General features: G+C 37.7%; 1 protein-coding gene across 4 annotated transcripts in view; it reads left to right on the top strand.

The window, feature by feature from the left end:
- Positions 1 to 20,000, top strand: part of LOC126262370 (2',5'-phosphodiesterase 12-like) — a 169,691-nt gene that overhangs the window by 137,695 nt on the left and 11,996 nt on the right. For all 4 annotated transcript variants that reach the window (XM_049958963.1, XM_049958962.1, XM_049958961.1 and 1 more), the window contains one exon: positions 4,645 to 4,796. In XM_049958963.1, coding sequence (XP_049814920.1) covers positions 4,645 to 4,796 — 152 coding nt within the window. The remainder of the gene's footprint in view (positions 1 to 4,644; positions 4,797 to 20,000) is intronic.

The following is a 20,000-nucleotide window of genomic DNA, read 5'->3' as shown; positions in this document are numbered from 1 at the left end:
TTTAAATTACTGTAAAACAAACTACACTCAGTTCCACAAAACATCCAAAGATGAGGAAATATTTGTAAAGGTAGGTGAGCAGACAATAACCAGGGTAGATTCCTCAAAATACCTAGGCTTGCATATTGATAGCAAACTGAATTGGTCCAACCACATCGTGGATCTTTGCAAAAGACTAAGTTCAGCAACATATGCATTGCGCATTGTTTCTTCTTATAGAAATATGGAAACCATGAAGTCAGCGTATTATGGTTACTTTCATGCAATTATGGCATTTGGAATTATATTTTGGGGAAATCAGCCGCTGGCTAAAAAAGTACTGTATGTACAAAAAAGAGCCATAAGTATCATGTGTGGAGTCCATCCAAGAGCCACATGCAGGAATCTTTTTAAGAAGCTTGAAATACTTACATACACTGCGCAATATATATTCTCATTGATGTGCTTCATAAGAAAAGAAAAATCCATCTTTAAACTGAATAGTGCATATCACAGTCACAATACTAGAAGGAAACATGATATCCACTATGAACAGCCAAATCTAAGTATGGTGCAGAAAGGAGTCCATTTCAGTGGCTGTAAGATTTTTAATGCCCTCCCTTCAAGAATTAAGTGCTTGGTAGATGATGATCTCCTGTTTAAAAAAACCTTAAGGCAGTTCCTATTGCAAGGATCATTTTATACATTATAAGAGTTCCTGAACTACAGTGTTTAACATCTCTTGTATTGTAAATTGCAAATGTATGCCCAAATTTGTATTTGTAATACCAAATATTTTTATTGTAAACATATATTTTGCAATATTTATTTCTCTGTAACACTTATTATTTTGTAATCTTTATCTCTCTCTAAAATGTATTTTTGTAGTGGGACCTAAGTTACTGTTTACTGTTTTTTGTTTTGTAATCTCTATCTATTTCTAATTTTTTTTTTTTTTTTTTTTTTTTTTTTTTTTTTTTTTTTTTTTTTTTTTTTTTGTAGTGGGACCTAAGTTACTGTTTACTGTTTTTGTTTTGTTTTATGTATTACCATAAATTCTGGCCAAAAGCTTGTAAAATTGACACGTTCCATATCCTGTGATACTGTCACAACTGGATCACCGGAACAAGAGATAAATAAATAAATAAATAAATAATAAACCAGCATTGTTAGTTTTATGGATTTTGGGAAAATTGTAGAAGGTGTGTGTGTGCAGTGGTCATTGAGATGAGAAGGAAGGTGGATTCAGTGGAAAGTTTCTGGGATGGGTCTAAGGATTTGAGTAAGCATTGGAGATTGTTGGACTTCGAGAATGGGATCAATATGGCAGGGCTTGTTGGTGGAAGAGTCAGACAGGTGACATATGTTACTCTTTTTGTGTGTTATTTGTCCATCGCAGTAGATCCACCCAATATACTTTTGATATAGATAGTAATAAGTGAATCATATATGAAACCACTAGATATGATTAGAATGTATAATAAATGTATCATGAATAAATAGAAAAACACAGAATATCTATAAATCATGAATATGGGGTAGTAACGGAATTAGATCCCACATCTTTAAATTATTAAATGTTAAATTTAATATTACCATAGGAAAATGTGTAATATAGCACATTTTGTGACAACTGTTCATATCAAGCTTCCATGAATGAAGCTTGTATCCTGCTGAATGACTGACATAAATTACCTGTTGTTAATATAAAAAATGAGTAAGCATGCACCACATCACAGAGAAATGTTTGACATTATATTGAATGACTGGGAGAGTTTGGACATACCATGAGGCTATCCACGAATGATGCTGTTTGTCACAGGAAGACTGCACAGTTAGAGGACTGTAACAATGATTGGTGCAGGAACTGACAGTTAACCCTGAATGTAAAGAAATGGCATGTTTTGCATGTAAATAGGTGAAGAGGTAATTGGTGACAAATTACTAGAAACAGTAACTATCTTAAAATATTTAGGAGTAACCATTTGAGGTGACATAAAGTGGAATGATCACATAAAACAAGTAGTAGGTAAAGAAGATGTCAGGCTGAGGTTCATTGGGAGAATCATTCATTGGGAGAATCATAAGGAAGTGTAATTCATCCACAAAAGAAGTAGATTACAAAACATTCATACAACCAATTCTTGGCTATTGTTTATTAGTCATCTGGGAGCTTTACAAAGTGGGATAAATAGAAGAGAGAGAGAGATTATTCAGTGAAAAGTGGCACATTTCATTAAGAGATAATTGATGTGGTGCAAGAGCATTACAGAGATGCTCTGCAAACTCCAGTGTAATAAGCTTCAAGAGGGAAAACGTACATGACAGGTTTATTTTTGAAATTTTGAGAGTATGCGTTCCAGGAACAGTCAAGCACATCTCATGGAATGACCACAATGGGGAAAAAAACAGGAATGATAGAGGACATACAGAGCTTTGCTGATAATTATTTTTCTCACATGTTGTTCCTGAATGGAACAGGGAAGGACAGAAAAGACTGATAATGGAAGTGCCCTCCATCACACAACGTAAGTTGGCTTTTGGAGTCTAGATGTAGGTGTCTTTTCGCTCTCAGCAGTTAAATTTTCTATGGTATTTCAATGGGAATAAGAAGTGAAATCATAGTATTTTGTGAGGAATACATGTTTTACCTACTGTGGAACATAAATTTGAGACATTCAAACAAAAACAAATGGTCTCACAGTGTGATTACATACACTCCTGGAAATGGAAAAAGGAACACATTGACACCGGTGTGTCATACCCACCGTACTTGCTCCGGACACTGCGAGAGGGCTGTACAAGCAATGATCACACGCACGGCACAGCGGACACACCAGGACCCGCGGTGTTGGCCGTCGAATGGCGCTAGCTGCGCAGCATTTGTGCACCGCCGCCGTCAGTGTCAGCCAGTTTGCCGTGGCATACGGAGCTCCATCGCAGTCTTTAATGCTGGTAGCATGCCGCGACAGCGTGGACATGAACCGTATGTGCAGTTGACGGACTTTGAGCGAGGGCGTATAGTGGGCATGCAGGAGGCCGGGTGGACGTACCGCCGAATTGCTCAACACGTGGGGCGTGAGGTCTCCACAGTACATCGATGTTGTCGCCAGTGGTCGGCGGAAGGTGCACATGCCCGTCGACCTGGGACCGGACCGCAGCGACGCACGGATGCACGCCAATACCGTAGGATCCTACGCAGTGCCGTAGGGGACCGCACCGCCACTTCCCAGCAAATTAGGGACACTGTTGCTCCTGGGGTATCGGCGAGGACCATTCGCAACCGTCTCCATGAAGCTGGGCTACGGTCCCGCACACCGTTAGGCCGTCTTCCGCTCACGCCCCAACATCGTGCAGCCCGCCTCCAGTGGTGTCGCGACAGGCGTGAATGGAGGGACGAATGGAGACGTGTCGTCTTCAGCGATGAGAGTCGCTTCTGCCTTGGTGCCAATGATGGTCGTATGCATGTTTGGCACCGTGCAGGTGAGCGCCACAATCGGGACTGCATACGACCGAGGCACACAGGGCCAACACCCGGCATCATGGTGTGGGGAGCGATCTCCTACACTGGCCGTACACCACTGGTGATCGTCGAGGGGACACTGAATAGTGCACGGTACATCCAAACCGTCATCAAACCCATCATTCTACCATTCCTAGACCGGCAAGGGAACTTGCTGTTCCAACAGGACAATGCACGTCCGCATGTATCCCGTGCCACCCAACGTGCTCTAGAAGGTGTAAGTCAACTACCCTGGCCAGCAAGATTTCCGGATCTGTCCCCCATTGAGCATGTTTGGGACTGGATGAAGCGTCGTCTCACGCGGTCTGCACGTCCAGCACGAACGCTGGTCCAACTGAGGCACCAGGTGGAAATGGCATGGCAAGCCATTCCACAGGACTACATCCAGCATCTCTACGATCGTCTCCATGGGAGAATAGCAGCCTGCATTGCTGCGAAAGGTGGATATACACTGTACTAGTGCCGACATTGTGCATGCTCTGTTGCCTGTGTCTATGTGCCTGTGGTTCTGTCAGTGTGATCATGTGATGTATCTGACCCCAGGAATGTGTCAATAAAGTTTCCCCTTCCTGGGACAATGAATTCACGGTGTTCTTATTTCAATTTCCAGGAATGTATAATTCCCAACCTCCTGCATTCACTTCTAATACAAGGTAGTCCTTATTACTGGATGCTTTATGATTATAAATACTGTTTGTAATTAGTTCATTTTTGGTCATACATCAAATTTGAATCTCCCTTTCATTTTCAGTCAGAAATATATAGACTTCGAGGAATGGTGCATATCTGTAAGTAACTGCACTTTGTATAAGAAGACCAGATAGCATTAATAACTCACAGTCTGCAGACATGTATGAAGTTATTTTTGAAAGGAGTACTTTGTGGGCCTGAAAAGTCACAATAATTTTTGTCCAGTTGAGTTACAAACTGCTTATTAAAAGCACAGCAACATAATTCTTTGAAACTGTTATTTGGTAGGTAGAGGTTATTATAAAAAAAATTCAAACTTGATGTCTAATTGGTAACTGTGGTTACAGTAAGCCAATGTCAATTTTCATTATACGTGCTCTGATATCTGTAATCAGTAATTATTTCCCATATTCAATACTTATTCATTAGTAACACATTTTATTATTTTACAGAAGAAAATAAAGACTTAAAAGGCATAAATTTATCACACAGTTTCAATTTTGGAAGTGCTTATGGGACACCAGACTTCACAAATTATACCAATGACTTCATTGGTTGTTTAGATTATATATTTCACCAGAAAGACGCTTTACAGATTTTGCAGGTAAGATCATGTATGAATGGTAGTGAAGTCCTAATATGTTGTGAAAAGCTAAACTTTTGTCTTAATAACCTTGTTGTGATATAGAAAGAAAATGATAAAAATATTCCATAGAATCTTCTGAGAAAGATGACATTATAGTAAGTCTTCTAAAATCTTTAGTCTTCCTCTTCGTGTGTTCCACAAATTTTTCATTTCTTTGAAGATACATGTGCAAATGCTTCTTTAATAATGTAAGTACAGTTCCCAGAGACATAAGTTTAAGGAATAAATTAATAATGCCTTTTACTGTGAAACACACGAGAAAGGTATCAAGAACTCATTTCCAGTCTTTTGCATTTCATCTTAGTGCTCTGTTTATCCTGTGTCTGTGCTTGTTTCCCATTGATTTATCCTTGCTACAGGTATAGTTTTATCACATTTTACCATAATGTAACCTACTTTTAGTAGATAGAATTTAAATTCAGAATACAATAAAATTACTTTTTAATGGGTGAGTGTTTGTGCACTATTATACTTTGTGATAGCCAGTTCGTGACTAGCACTACCAGGGCTTAGAACTTTTAAATAGCTAAAAATGTAATAAATAACTTCAGTTGTTGCAGTTATGACTTCCTTTGCACACTACGCAGTTTGTTTGTGGATACAGGAGTGATGAACAGATACCATTCATGAAGATATTAATTTATTTTACATATAATATCAAATGGCAAAAGTAATACATAATTTTGTTGCTGTAGGGGCAACATAATTTGAATGTAGAAAGATATACAGATACAAGACATTTATAAATCTGTGACTCTTCAGTACAATGTCTGTTCAGACATTGGTGACAATGAAAGTCCATAAATTTTTTCAACAGGCAAACACACAAAAAGGAGTCAGTGTATGAATGTTCAAACTTAAGTACATCTGCTGCTGGAGCTCTGGAGAGGGGATGCTCGCATCTAATTCACAGCACCATAATCGCTTGTAGAAAGGCTCTCATGCATGGTGGTGGCTCTGGGAAACATGATGGCATAACTAGTGGTGTGCGTATTTGAAAGTGCAGCTGACTGGATAACAGCCAGTACAACAGTTGCCAGCTATTGAAGATAACAGTAACAATGTACTGATCTTGAGATGTTTGATACTGAACTTGTTTGAAGACAATATTTGATTGTGTCTGGAAATTGAGACAGTTTCCAGACTAGATTTGTTAGTTATTGTGTAGCCCCCTGGAATTTTTTAAAGAAGAGGTTTCATCTCCTTTACCTTGTATTTCAAAATGTATATAATAATTCAGAGGTTGGCATCACAATCCTCTCAGAAAATCTTTATGCTTTGGACACTTTCTAAGTTATATTCAATTTAGGTCTGGAAACCCATAGTGAAAATGCTGTAATCTTATATCGTTTTTTGTGATAATATTCGGATCTTGTGGAATTCACAGTCTAGGAGTTGATTTAAAGGAATCACAGTAATTGTCATTTTAAATATTTTTTGAACCTCTTAAAAATAAGAAGATTAAGACATGCAAAAGGCACACATTTTGTAGAACATGCTGTGCCATACTAAAAAAAATAATGAAATTTGTGAATTATTTGCTGATCTGGAGCATGCATTACAAATGACATCTTGTTGTTCACCATGACCTGCACCAAAAGTGTTTATTTGCCAGACCAATATTCGGGCATATAGTTGATTATCAGTGACATAAATTGTGCATGCCTTCATCAATAGATGCACGTGTTAGGTGTAAAATCTTTATTTTTATTATAAATGGTGCAAATCTCTGCAGTATACAGATTATTTCCTGAACTTATTAGGTAACTGTAAAATGCTAAACACAGTGAAACTGACCATCTCTTTAACATATGTGTAGACACAATAACTAGACATTTTCTTCTGTCACCTGTGTGTGAAGTGCAGTGTCAATTGACTCAGCCATTCTTCCGGGCCATATCAGACACTTCTGTTGCAGTAAGAAAACAAATAAATACTGTTAAGTGCAGCTTGTGGTGTACAACAAGATGTCCTTTATCAAATACATACAAGCTGTGGAGCACCCAGTGTACAAGATTCATCAATAAAGAATGTATGTAATGAGAAGTTATTACATTCTAATTGTCATATTTTCCTAATACATGAAATTCCTTAATGAAATATCACGATTCACTTTATAATTTAATGAAATTCCTATGAATTTTCAAATGTCTTTGATCTAAACAATTAAAGGTGATATAATTGTATAAAAAGTAATTTTTGTACTTCAGAATTTTTCTTCCAAAATGTGAATATATTAATAAGTTTTTGGTCCTGTCTTGAAGCAAGGAAGGAAGAAAGGAGGATTAGGGCTTAGCATCCCATCAATAATGAGATCATTAAAAATGGACGAGGGAAATTGATTGTGTCCTTTTCGAAGAAACTGTCTCAAAATTTGGCTTAAGTAATTGAAAGATACTATATAAAACCGAAATCTTGGTAGCCAGACAGAGTCTGAACTGCTGTTTTCATGAATATGAGTCCAGTACCTTGGCAGCTCGTAAAGCACCATAATGAAATGCTGATGATTTTATGTTGTGTTAATCCTAAGAGGTCTTAGTTCCACTTTGTGATTTAACATTGAAATAAGGGAATTGTGTATGCATCTTAAGCCTGCAAATACAGTTTTTCAGTATTTTTATGTAATAAATAAGGTTGTATATTTGCAGGTAGCCTTTTTTGAAGTCCCCATCTTAGTTAAAAAGTTTTATTATATTCCTGTGAAGCTTATTGTAGTATCTGTGTAATATTAAATAATTCTCCCTCATTCTTTTAGATGATGGCTTGCTGTAGATGGGTATTTTCCAAATCTTACAGGATCACACTTCAGAGTTAGGATTTACTCATTGCAAAAACAAAGTCCATCATTCTCAAAAGGGTGCATTTTTTACCTAAAAGTTAGCCATTCACTGTCAGGGCAAATAATTTTTCTCATTTCCATCATATATTCATAATTGTTCTGATCCTTTTATAATGTATTTGTTAGTGTACACATACCTTTATGCTTTGTAAATCCCTATTCTCGTCATAGGTCTTCCAACCCATCTGGTTGTGCAAGCTGGCTTGTGCTCATGCCTCAGAAATAACAACCATTTGGCTCATGATGTGGAAAGGGCAGGGGAGGGGACGTGAGAAAGAATTGGAACAAAGCAGCAGTGAGCAAATAGTTGGCTCACAGTGAATAATGGGAGGGGATAGGAGGGAAGGGAAGGAAGAACTGGAACAAGGCAGCTCAACATGAGAAATGTTGTCAACAAATTTATTTTAAAGCTCCCAATGGAGATGTATTGTTCCATGATGCCTAATTAATGAATTTCATACATTTTTTTCCCCTAAAACTGTTGCATTGATGATAAATGACAATGAAATGAAACTCACATTTCATTTAATTGATGAGGCAAAGAATTGGGACAGCCTAGTACAAAACATGATGTTTGTTGTGATTGGTGCAGCCTTATGATGAATGTCATTTTTGGTCAAAGTTTAAATCAAAGTCAAAATGTATTTCATGACTATTTTATTCACACATTAAACATAGAAACAATGCATGTCAATGAGAACTACTTATTTTGCTTTTAAAGCATCAATGTCTGTTAACACTTTCTGAGCACTGCTAAGTGAAAGATAAGCTTTTAAATTGAAGTCTGTCAGTGAGTTTCTGTGGGTAGATTTCATTCTCTTGACTGCAGAGAAAAGTTGCTCACACAGACATGTAGGTCCAGACATATACATAATCATAGCTGCAAACTTATGACATTGTGGAAATTTATGTTGAGGAAAATTTTTTACAAGTCTACAAAACATATTTTATTTTGAAACTTATTACTCAACTGTCTGCCACACTGCAGATCTTTAAGTTCTGACTTTAACAATGTTATGAAAAAGATAATTGCAACTCACCATATAGCAGAGATACTGAGCCACAGGTGGGCACAATAAAAAGACTGTCAGAAAGTGAGCTTTTGGCCAACAAGGCCTTTATCGAAAATAGACAACATACACACACTCATGCAAATGCAACTGACACACATCTGACCACCGCCTCTGGCATCTGACTCCAGACTATGAGTTCTAACTTTAGTTAGGCATCCTGCACTGATGCTTTATGAATTGATTCTTGTGTGTCTGACCCTGACTTCGAAGTTCCCAACCTGGTCACAATGCTACTTTCATCTACTTTAAAACAGTTACTCTCCACTTTAAACACTGTTCCATTAAAATACATGCTTGCATTTCAAACCATGGAGACCTTAACATACTGTCACTACTCTGAAGACAATACAAAGTCTGCAGTTCCCTTGCTTACATAACGATGTCCGACAGTCACATCATACTGCGAGTGCTCACTGCTCAGGCGGGAAGTGACCATGAGTGCTCGAGATCACGTAGCCATCTCCTGAACAGGCCTGCTCTAACCTCCTGTTTTCTTACTGGTTTTCGTCTATCTAGCTCCCTCCTCCACATTTCCCTGCCCTCTGGTGGGGTATTGTGTCATAATAATAATAATAATAATAATAATAATCCTACCAACAATATACAAAATATTAACTTCAGTCATTACACAGAAATTAATGACACATACAACACAGAACAAAATTATAAATGAAGAACAAAATGGCTGTTGCAAAGGAGCACGAGGATGTAAAGAGCAACTGATAATAGATACAGAGGTGACATATCAAGCTAAAACTAAACAAAGGTCGCTACACTACGCATACATTGATTACCAAAAAGCTTTTGATAGCGTACCCCACTCATGGTTACTACAAATATTGGAAGTATACGAAGTAGATCCTCAATTGATACAGTTCCTAAACATAGTAATGAAAAACTGGAAAACCACACTTAATATCCAAACAAATTCAAATAATATCACCTCACAGCCAATACAGATTAAGCGTATAATATACCAAGGAGACTCATTAAGTCCCTTCTGGTTCTGCCTTGCTCTGAACCCACTATCCAACATGCTAAATAATACAAATTATGGATACAATATTACTGGAATATACCCACACAAAATCACACATTTGCTATACATGGATGATCTAAAACTACTGGCAGCAACAAATCAACAACTCAACCAATTACTAAAGATAACAGAAGTATTCAGCAATGATATAAATATGGCTTTTGGAACAGACAAATGTAAGAAAAATAGCGTAGTCAGGGGAAAACACACTAAACAAGAAGATTACATATTGGATAACCACAGTGACTGCATAGAAGCGATGGAAAAAACAGATGCCTATAAATGTCTAGGATACAGACAAAAAATAGGAATAGATAATACAAATATTAAAGAAGAACTAAAAGAAAAATATTGACAAAGACTAACAAAAATACTGAAAACAGAATTGACTGCAAGAAACAAGACAAAAGCTATAAATACTTATGCTATACCAATATTGACCTACTCATTTGGAGTATTAAAATGGAGTAACACAGACCTAGAAGCACTCAATACACTTACACGATCACAATGCCACAAATATAGAATACATCACATACATTCAGCAACAGAAAGATTCACATTAAGCAGAAAGGAAGGAGGAAGGGGATTTATCGACATAAAAAAACCTACATTATGGACATAATATATCTAAAAAGAAAGATGATGAGACTTACCAAACAAAAGCGCTGGCAGGTCGATGTACATTATGGACAGGTAGACAATTTAAGAAAATTCTTTATAGAACGAGCAGAAACTAGCAAAATACACAAAGCAATCACTCATATAAATACATCGGCTACACCACTACAATTTCATAACCACCTCTACAACCCTTTAGCTCACATAACATCAACAGATACAAAGAAAGTAAATTGGAAAAAGAAAACACTACATGGCAAGCACCCGTATCATCTAACACAGCCACACATCGATCAAGACGCATCCAACACATTGCTAAGAAAAGGCAATATATACAGTGAGACGGAAGGATTCATGATTGCAATACAGGATCAAACAATAAACACCAGATATTACAGCAAGCATATTATTAAAGATCCCAATACCACAACAGATAAATGCAGACTTTGCAAACAACAAATAGAAACAGTAGATCACATCACAAGCGGATGTACAATACTAGCAAATACAGAATACCCCAGAAGACATGACAATGTAGCAAAAATAATACATCAACAGCTTGCCTTACAACATAAACTTTTAAAACAACACGTTCCCACATACAAGTATGCACCACAAAATGTACTGGAGAATGATGAATACAAATTATACTGGAACAGAACCATTATAACAGATAAAACAACACCACATAACAAACCTGACATCATACTCACCAATAAAAAGAAGAAATTAACACAACTAATCGAAATATCCATACCCAATACAACAAATATACAAAAGAAAACAGGAGAAAAAATTGAAAAATACATCCAACTGGCTGAGGAAGTCAAGGACATGTGGCATCAGGATAAAGTTGACATTATACCAATTATACTATCAACTACAGGAGTCATACCACACAATATCCACCAGTACATCAAAGCAATACAGCTACATCCAAACTTATACGTACAACTACAGAAATCCGTAATTATTGATACATGTTCAATTACCCGAAAGTTCCTAAATGCAATATAACCTATACCATACAGTTAAAAGGAAGTCACGCTTGATCAAGGTCCGCGTCACTTTCTATTTTTGACCAGACATAACATCTGAGAAAAGAAAGAAATAATAATAATAATAATAATAATAATAATAATTATTATTATTATTATACTATACCAATCTGTATTTGTCCAGAATGACATAATATGTCTGCTTGTGTCTGTATATGTGTGGATGGATATGTGTGTGTGCGAGTGTATACCTGTCCTTTTTTCCCCCTAAGGTAAGTCTTTCCGCTCCCGGGATTGGAATGACTCCTTACCCTCTCCCTTAAAACCCACATCCTTTCGTCTTTCCCTCTCCTTCCCTCTTCCCTGATGAAGCAACCGTTGGTTGCGAAAGCTTGAATTTTGTGTGTTTGTTTGTGTGTCTATCGACCTGCCAGCGCTTTCGTTTGGTAAGTCACATCATCTTTGTTTTTAGATATATATACATATATATTAAAAAAGATGCTGTGACTTACCAAGCGGGAAAGCGCTGGTAGATAGACACAATAAAAAACACACAAACACACACACAAATATCAAGCTTTCGCAACCCACAGTTGCTTCATCAGGAAAGGGGGAAGGAGAGGGAAAGGCGAAAGGATGTGGGTTTTAAGGGAGAGGGTAAGAAGTCATTCCAATCCCAGGAGCGGAAAGACTTACCTTAGGAGGATAAAGGGACAGGTATACACTCGCACACACACATATCCATCCGCACGTATACAGACACAAGCAGACATATGTAAAGGCAAAGAGTTTGGGCAGAGATGTCAGTCAAGGCGGAAGTACAGAGGCAAAGATGTTGTTGAGTGACAAGTGATGTACGAGGGGCAGCAACTTGAAATTAGTGAAGGTTGAGGCCAGGTGGGTAAGGGGAAGAGAGGATATATTGAAGGGCAAGTTCCCATCTCCAGAGTCCTGATAGGTTGGTGTCAGTGGGAAGTATCCAGATAACCCGGATGGTGTAACACTGTGCCAAGATGTGCTGGCCGTGCACCAAGGCATGTTTAGCCACAGGGTGATCCTCATTACTAACAAACACTGTCTGCCTGCAAACAGGTGTTCTATATGATTCTGCATGGCTATAAGGATAACATGTAAGCCACCATCCATTTCATGCTAAATGTTCTGAGGCATATATGTAATCATCAATGTGAGAGCACATACATAAGTTCTTTCACATAACACATAAAAAGAAATCCATAGGTATAAAGTCAGGAGATCTAAATAGCCAAGGAGCAAAACACAGTGTCATCATATCAATTGTGATTGATCCTATGGTTTAATATAGTTGAATGGATAAAAATCTATTCACCTAGTGGTAGCAGGAAACATATACAAAATATTTGGAAAGATGCAAGCTTTTGGAGCCATTGGCTCCTCCTCCTTTTCCTTCATTCTTCTGTCTGCCTTTCCCTTGTGCCAAAAGGGAGAGCCATTGATTCGAAAGCTTGCATATTTCCAAATCTTCTGCATTTGTTTTCTTCTGATGCTGCTTGGTGAGTAGATTTTTTTCGATACAGTTGTATTACATTTTCAGACTTTGATTATTTCCATTGATATAAGGTCCAGTGGTTTGGAAAATGTAGATTTAAAAGTGTGCAAACCTCCATACCCCAATTTGGGAGTGCTCCATTTTGCTGAAAGATGTAATCTGTCATGGAATAAACTGGGACATCAGCCATTGCTGAAGTCTGTCCAATTAAACATCACTTGAAACACTTAGCTCAATGAAGAAAAATGGATAGTACGTTTTTGTGCTGAGATTGCTCTGTGCACATGAGCTTTCAATGAGTTTTAAGGTTCAGTTACACACACAAGCTATTGTACACTCCATATTTGAATGTTGTGCACGTTAACATTCTACGTAAGTAACAAAGTTGTCTCATCACTAAAAATGAGACCTGCAACAAATTTTTCTTCATCAATGGCTTCCAGCATTGCCATAACATAATGCATATGTTTGACGTAGTCTTCCTATTTGAATTCCTGTAAAATTTGAATTATGTACTGTTTAGTTAGTTGGTTGTGTCTTCCATTGATCAATCAAGTGGTATATATAGCAGTACAATGTTAAAGATTAACATTTCTGTTATTTACCCCATTCCCGTAAATGGCACAACATGCATATACTATATTAATAGATTTATTTATTCCTATTCAAGAATTCATCTATGGTATAGAAGGAGCTGTCAAGGAGGTATGATTTCAATTAATTTTTGAAGCTATTACTGCTGTCTGTCAGACTTTTTATTTTATCTGGTAATTTGTCAAAAAAATTTATAGCAGCATCTTTTACCCCTTTCTGTGGGAAAGATAGGTTGAGTAAAGGATAGTGTAACTCTTTCGTTTTTCTGGTATTATAATCATGAATGTCACTGTTGTTTTTAAACTGGTCCATGCCGTAGAGAACAAATTTCATTAGTGAGTAAATGTACTGTGAGGCTGTTGTAAGAATTCCAAATCTTTTAAAAAGATGCTTACAAGATGTGCAACTATGAACCCCACACATTATTCTAACCACTTTCTTTTGAGCAGTGAATACTTTTTGTCTAAGTGTTGAGTTACCCCAAAATATTATTTCGTATGACATTTGAGACTGAAAGTATGCAAAGTATGTTCGCTTACTAATTTCTGTATCCTCAAAATTGGCAATTATTCTGGTTGCAAAAGTTGCTGAACCTAATTGCTTCAGAAGATCCAAAATATGAATTTTCCATTTAGTATTCTCATCTGTATGCACACAGTTTAATTTTCAAGTCATTTTGAGAATATGTCAGATCATTGTTTGTAACATTTATGGCTTTATACAGGCATTGTACACTGATTTCAGTGGACTATGTTGAAAATAAAGATGAATTCTTTCAAAATTTCTTGCTGATACACTTGACTGGCTGATACTTAATCCTTTGCACAAAGCTTTGTTTCTTCAAAGTGCTGGTGCCATATGTTAATGTTGTTGGCATTTGGAGATGCTTGCTTGTATTGGTCATAAAATCTCTGTAACTTGATGGCATAATCACTGATGTTTAACTATAACCTGAAGAATGTTGTATTTACAGGATCCAACATTTTCCCTTTTGACATGAAACTTTTTACTTGTGCATCCACTTGCACAATGATTGAAATTTGATTTTTCTTTTACATTCTCTGTAATTTGTACTGATGTAATATTGCATTCTGGTTAGGTCACAGTGACTGCTGCAGTCCCGTGGAAGTCATACACTTTTCTGCATCTACACCTTCTTCTACATGACTGCTCTGCAGTTCACACTTAAATGCCTGGCAGAGGGTTCATCAAACCACATTCAGACTATTTCTCTACAGTTCCAGTCTCTAACAGTGCACAGGAAAAATTAATACTTAAATTTTTGTGTGTGATCTCTGATCTCTCTTATTTTACTCTGCTGGTCATTTCTCACTACATAGGTTGGTGGCAGTAACGTGTGGAGGAAGGTGATGATTGAAATTTCTTGAAAAGATTTCACCATAACAAAAAAATGCATTTGTTTTAATGATTGCTATCCCATCTTGCTTATCACATCTGTGACACACTCTCCCATTTCATGATAATATAAAATGAGCTGCCCTTCATTGAACTTTCTCAATGTCCTCCATCAATCCTGTCTGGTAAGGATACCATCGCAACAGCAGTACTGGATGAACAGGTGTACTATATGCTGTATCTTTAATAGACCTGTTGCATTTTCTAAGTGTTTCGCCAATAAAATGTAGCCTTTGGTTTGCCTTCCCCACAATATTATCTATGTGGTCATAACAAATTAAGTAGTTTGTAATTGTAATTCCTAGATGTTTACTTGAAATTGAGAGCCTTTAAATTTTTGTGATTTATTGTGTAATTGAAATTTAATGGATTTCTTTTTGTGCTCATGTGGATGACCTCACACTTTTCCTTATTGATAGAGAATTGCCGGTTTGTGCACCATTCATATGTCATGCCTGTCATTTTGCAATTGGTTTTGACCTTCTGATGACTTTCCTAGACAGTAAATGACAGCATTTTCCAACTACTTTTTATGGCTCCTGCTTAGACTATGAAGGAGAAAAGCAAAAAATTTTTATTGAAATATATACCATCATCCTTTACCTCCACATTTATTTAGGTGCTTTGAGATTTAACTCGTATTTACAGAATAAGTAGATTTTGAAAATTAGAAGATTTGGAGGGGAAAGAAGTTTGTAAGACCAATACATAAGAATTTATTACAAAACAAATGTACAAAACTATTTCATTGAATTTATGTAACTGTTTTGACTGAGCAAAAATTACCTTTATATGATATTGCTAGAAACAGGTAGTCACAACCCTGCTGTACATTCTTCACACAACCATCTGGTCTCTTTCCTCACTTGTTTACTAGTAATGAATGCATCTCTCACAGAACAAACAGTGCTTGCTTGTTATTGATGGGACACAAGTGGGGAAATGCCTTGCAGTTAGCCTGTCTGCTGCAGAATACTGTTTATCATTTTCAATAAAATCTGTATATGCTTTCTTGAATATGTTTTCCCAGGTTCTTCATAAATATAAATAGGTTGGTTTGTTTGTGAAACAAATACCTAAATTTCTTGTAGAGAATGTGGGAAATGGCCAGAAATATCATAAACACATAAGAAATACAGTCTTCCATCATTTCATTGTTCATCATTGAAAATAATTGATCTCCATAATCAACACCAACTTTATTTCTTTTATAATCAGTACGAGATCAGGCTTCAGGTTTTCTACCACATGAGCCTTGGATTTTGTGTTGATGACACTTCTTGTCATGCTGTGTTTTGTGCAGGACGAAAACACCCGTAGTATCTTTCCAGTGAAGTGCTAGCACAGAGCATGTGCCCTCATCAAACAACCTTTCAAATGAACTTGTTGTTGTTGTGGTCTTCAGTCCTGAGACTGGTTTGATGCAGCTCTCCATGCTACTCTATCCTGTGCAAGCTTCTTCATCTCCCAGTACCTACTGCAACCTACATCCTTCTGAATCTGCGTAGTGTATTCATCTCTTGGTCTCCCCCTACGATTTTTACCCTCCACGCTGCCCTCCAATACTAAATTGGTGATCCCTTGATGCCTCAGAACATGTCCTACCAACCGATCCCTTCTTCTGGTCAAGTTGTGCCACAAACTCCTCTTCTCCCCGATCCTATTCAGTACCTCCTCATTAGTTATGTGATCTACCCATCTAATCTTCAGCATTCTTCTGTAGCACCACATTTCGAAAGCTTCAATTCTCTTCTTGTCCAAACTATTTACTGTCCATGTTTCACTTCCATACATGGCTACACTCCATACAAATACTTTCAGAAATGACTTCCTGACACTTAAATCTATACTTGATGTCAACAAATTTCTCTACTTGAGAAACGCTTTCCTTGCCATTGCCAGTCTACATTTTATATCCTCTCTACTTCGACCATCATCAGTTATTTTGCTCCCCAAATAGCAAAACTCCTTTACTACTTTAAGTGTCTCATTTCCTAATCTAATACCCTCAACATCACCCGACTTAATTCGACTACATTCCATTATCCTCGTTTTGCTTTTGTTGATGTTCATCTTATATCCTCCCTTCAAGACACCATCCATTCCGTTCAACTGCTCTTACAAGTCCTTTTCTGTCTCTGACAGAATTACAATGTCATCGGCGAACCTTAAAGTTTTTATTTCTTCTCCATGGATTTTAATACCTACTCCGAATTTTTCTTTTGTTTCCTTTACTGCTTGCTCAATATACAGATTGAATAACATCGGGGAGAGGCTACAACCCTGTCTTACTCCCTTCCCAACCACTGCTTCCCTTTCATGTCCATCGACTCTTATAACTGCCATCTGGTTTCTGTACAAATTGTAAATAGCCTTTCGCTCCCTGTATTTTACCCCTGCCACCTTTAGAATTTGAAAGAGAGTATTCCAGTCAACATTGTCAAAAGCTTTCTCTAAGTCTACAAATGCTAGAAACGTAGGTTTGCCTTTCCTTAATCTTTCTTCTAAGATAAGTCGTAGGGTCAGTATTGCCTCACGTGTTCCAGTATTTCTAGGGAATCCAAACTGATCTTCCCCGAGGTCGGCTTCTACTAGTTTTTCCATTCGTCTGTAAAGAATTCGTGTTAGTATTTTGCAGCTGTGGCTTATTAAACTGATTGTTCGGTAATTCTCACATCTGTCAACACCTGCTTTCTTTGGGATTGGAATTATTATATTCTTCTTGAAGTCTGAGGGTATTTCGCCTGTTTCATACATCTTGCTCACCATATGGTAGAGTTTTGTCAGGACTGGCTCTCCCAAGGCCGTCAGTAGTTCCAATGGAATGTTGTCTACTCTGGGGGCCTTGTTTCGACTCAGGTCTTTCAGTGCTCTGTCAAACTCTTCACGCAGTATCATATCTCCCATTTCATCTTCATCTACATCTTCTTCCATTTCCATAATATTGCCCTGAAGTAAATCGCCCTTGTATAGACCCTCTGTATACTCCTTCCACCTTTCTGCTTTCCCTTCTTTGCTTAGAAATGGGTTTCCATCTGAGCTCTTGATATTCATGCAAGTGGTTCTCTTTTCTCCAAAGGTCTCTCTAATTTTCCTGTAGGCTGTATCTATCTTACCCCTAGTGAGATAAGCCTCTACATCCTTACATTTGTCCTCTAGCCATCCGTGCTTAGCCATTTTGCACTTCCTGTCGATCTCATTTTTGAGACGTTTTCATTCCTTTTTGCCTGCTTCATTTACTGCATTTTTATATTTTCTCCTTTCATCAATTAAATTCAATATTTCTTCTGTTACCCAAGGATTTCTACTAGCCTTCGTCTTTTTACCTACTTGATCCTCTGCTGCCTTCACTACTTCATCCCTCAAAGTTACCCATTCTTCTTCTACTGTATTTCTTTTCCCCATTCCTGTCAATTGTTCCCTTATGCTCTCTCTGAAACTCTGTACAACCTCTGGTTCTCTCAGTTTATCCAGGTCCCACCTCCTTAAATTCCCACCTTTTTGCAGTTTCTTCAGTTTTAATCTACAGGTCATAACCAATAAATTGTGGTCAGAGTCCACATCTGCCCCTGGAAATGTCTTACAATTTAAAACCTGGTTCCTAAATCTCTGTCTTACCATTATATAATCTATCTGATACCTTTTAGTATCTCCAGGGTTCCTCCATGTATACAACCTTCTATCATGATTCTTAAACCAAGTGTTAGCTATGATTAAGTTGTGCTCTGTGCAAAATTCTACCAGGCGGCTTCCTCTTTCATTTCTTAGCCCCAATCCATATTCACCTACTACGTTTCCTTCTCTCCCTTTCCCTACACTCGAATTCCAGTCACCCATGACTATTAAATTTTCGTCTCCCTTCACTATCTGAATAATTTCTTTTATTTCATCATACATTTCTTCAATTCCTTCGTCATCTGCAGAGCTAGTTGGCATATAAACTTGTACTACTGTAGTAGGCATGGGCGTTGTGTCTATCTTGGCCACAATAATGCGTTCAATATGCTGTTTGTAGTAGCTTACCCGCGTTCCTATTTTCCTATTCATTATTAAACCTACTCCTGCATTACCCCTATTTGACTTTGTGTTTATAACCCTGTAGTCACCTGACCAGAAGTCTTGTTCCTCCTGCCACCGAACTTCGCTAATTCCCACTATATCTAACTTTAACCTATCCATTTCCCTTTCCAAATTTGCTAACCTACCTGCCCGATTAAGGGATCTGACATTCCACACTCCGATCAGTAGAACGCCAGTTTTCTTTCTCCTGATAACGACATCCTCTTGAGTAGTCCCCTCCCGGAGATCCGAATGGGGGACTATTTTACCTCCGGAATATTTTACCCAAGAGGACGCCATCATCATTTAATCATACAGTAAAGCTGCATGCCCTCGGGAAAAATTACGGCCGTAGTTTCCCCTTGCTTTCAGCCGTTCGCAGTACCAGCACAGCACAGCAAGGCCGTTTTGGTTATTGTTACAAGGCCAGATAAGTCAATCATCCAGACTGTTGCCCTTGCAACTACTGGAAAGGCTGCTGCCCCTCTTCAGGAACCACACATTTGTCTGGCCTCTCAACAGATACCCCTCCGTTGTGGTTGTACCTACGGTACGGCTATCTGTATCGCTGAGGCACGCAAGCCTCCCCACCAACGGCAAGGCCCATGGTTCATGGGGGGCTCTGTGCTAGTATATAACCAGTCCATGTATATTGTATAACCCTTATGTAGCTAAATATTGCACAAATGAATGACTTCTTTTTCCCCTGTACCAGTTCACAGTTCAAAACATTGCCTATTGCAGAACCACTAAGAATGAAAAAACCTTTTACCATACCTGTTTGGCTTGTTCTTGATATATACTCTAAATCAAATTCTTCCCCTAAAAGAACACAAACTTTCATCAGATGTCACATTCTCATCAGGAGAAAAACTGTTCGTGTTCTTCATTATCATAAAAAGGCTAGATTTTGGCCAAAAGATTGTGGTTTGGTTGCCCCCTGTGTACATAATTGTCATTGTTACTCAAATGGAGTATAAAGTAAATTGACCCAA

The sequence above is a fragment of the Schistocerca nitens genome, chromosome 6 (genome assembly GCF_023898315.1).
Source record: "Schistocerca nitens isolate TAMUIC-IGC-003100 chromosome 6, iqSchNite1.1, whole genome shotgun sequence".
Lineage (NCBI taxonomy): Eukaryota > Metazoa > Arthropoda > Insecta > Orthoptera > Acrididae > Schistocerca > Schistocerca nitens.
Note: the sequence above shows the minus strand (reverse complement) of the source record. Positions and strands in the feature narration are given on the sequence as shown.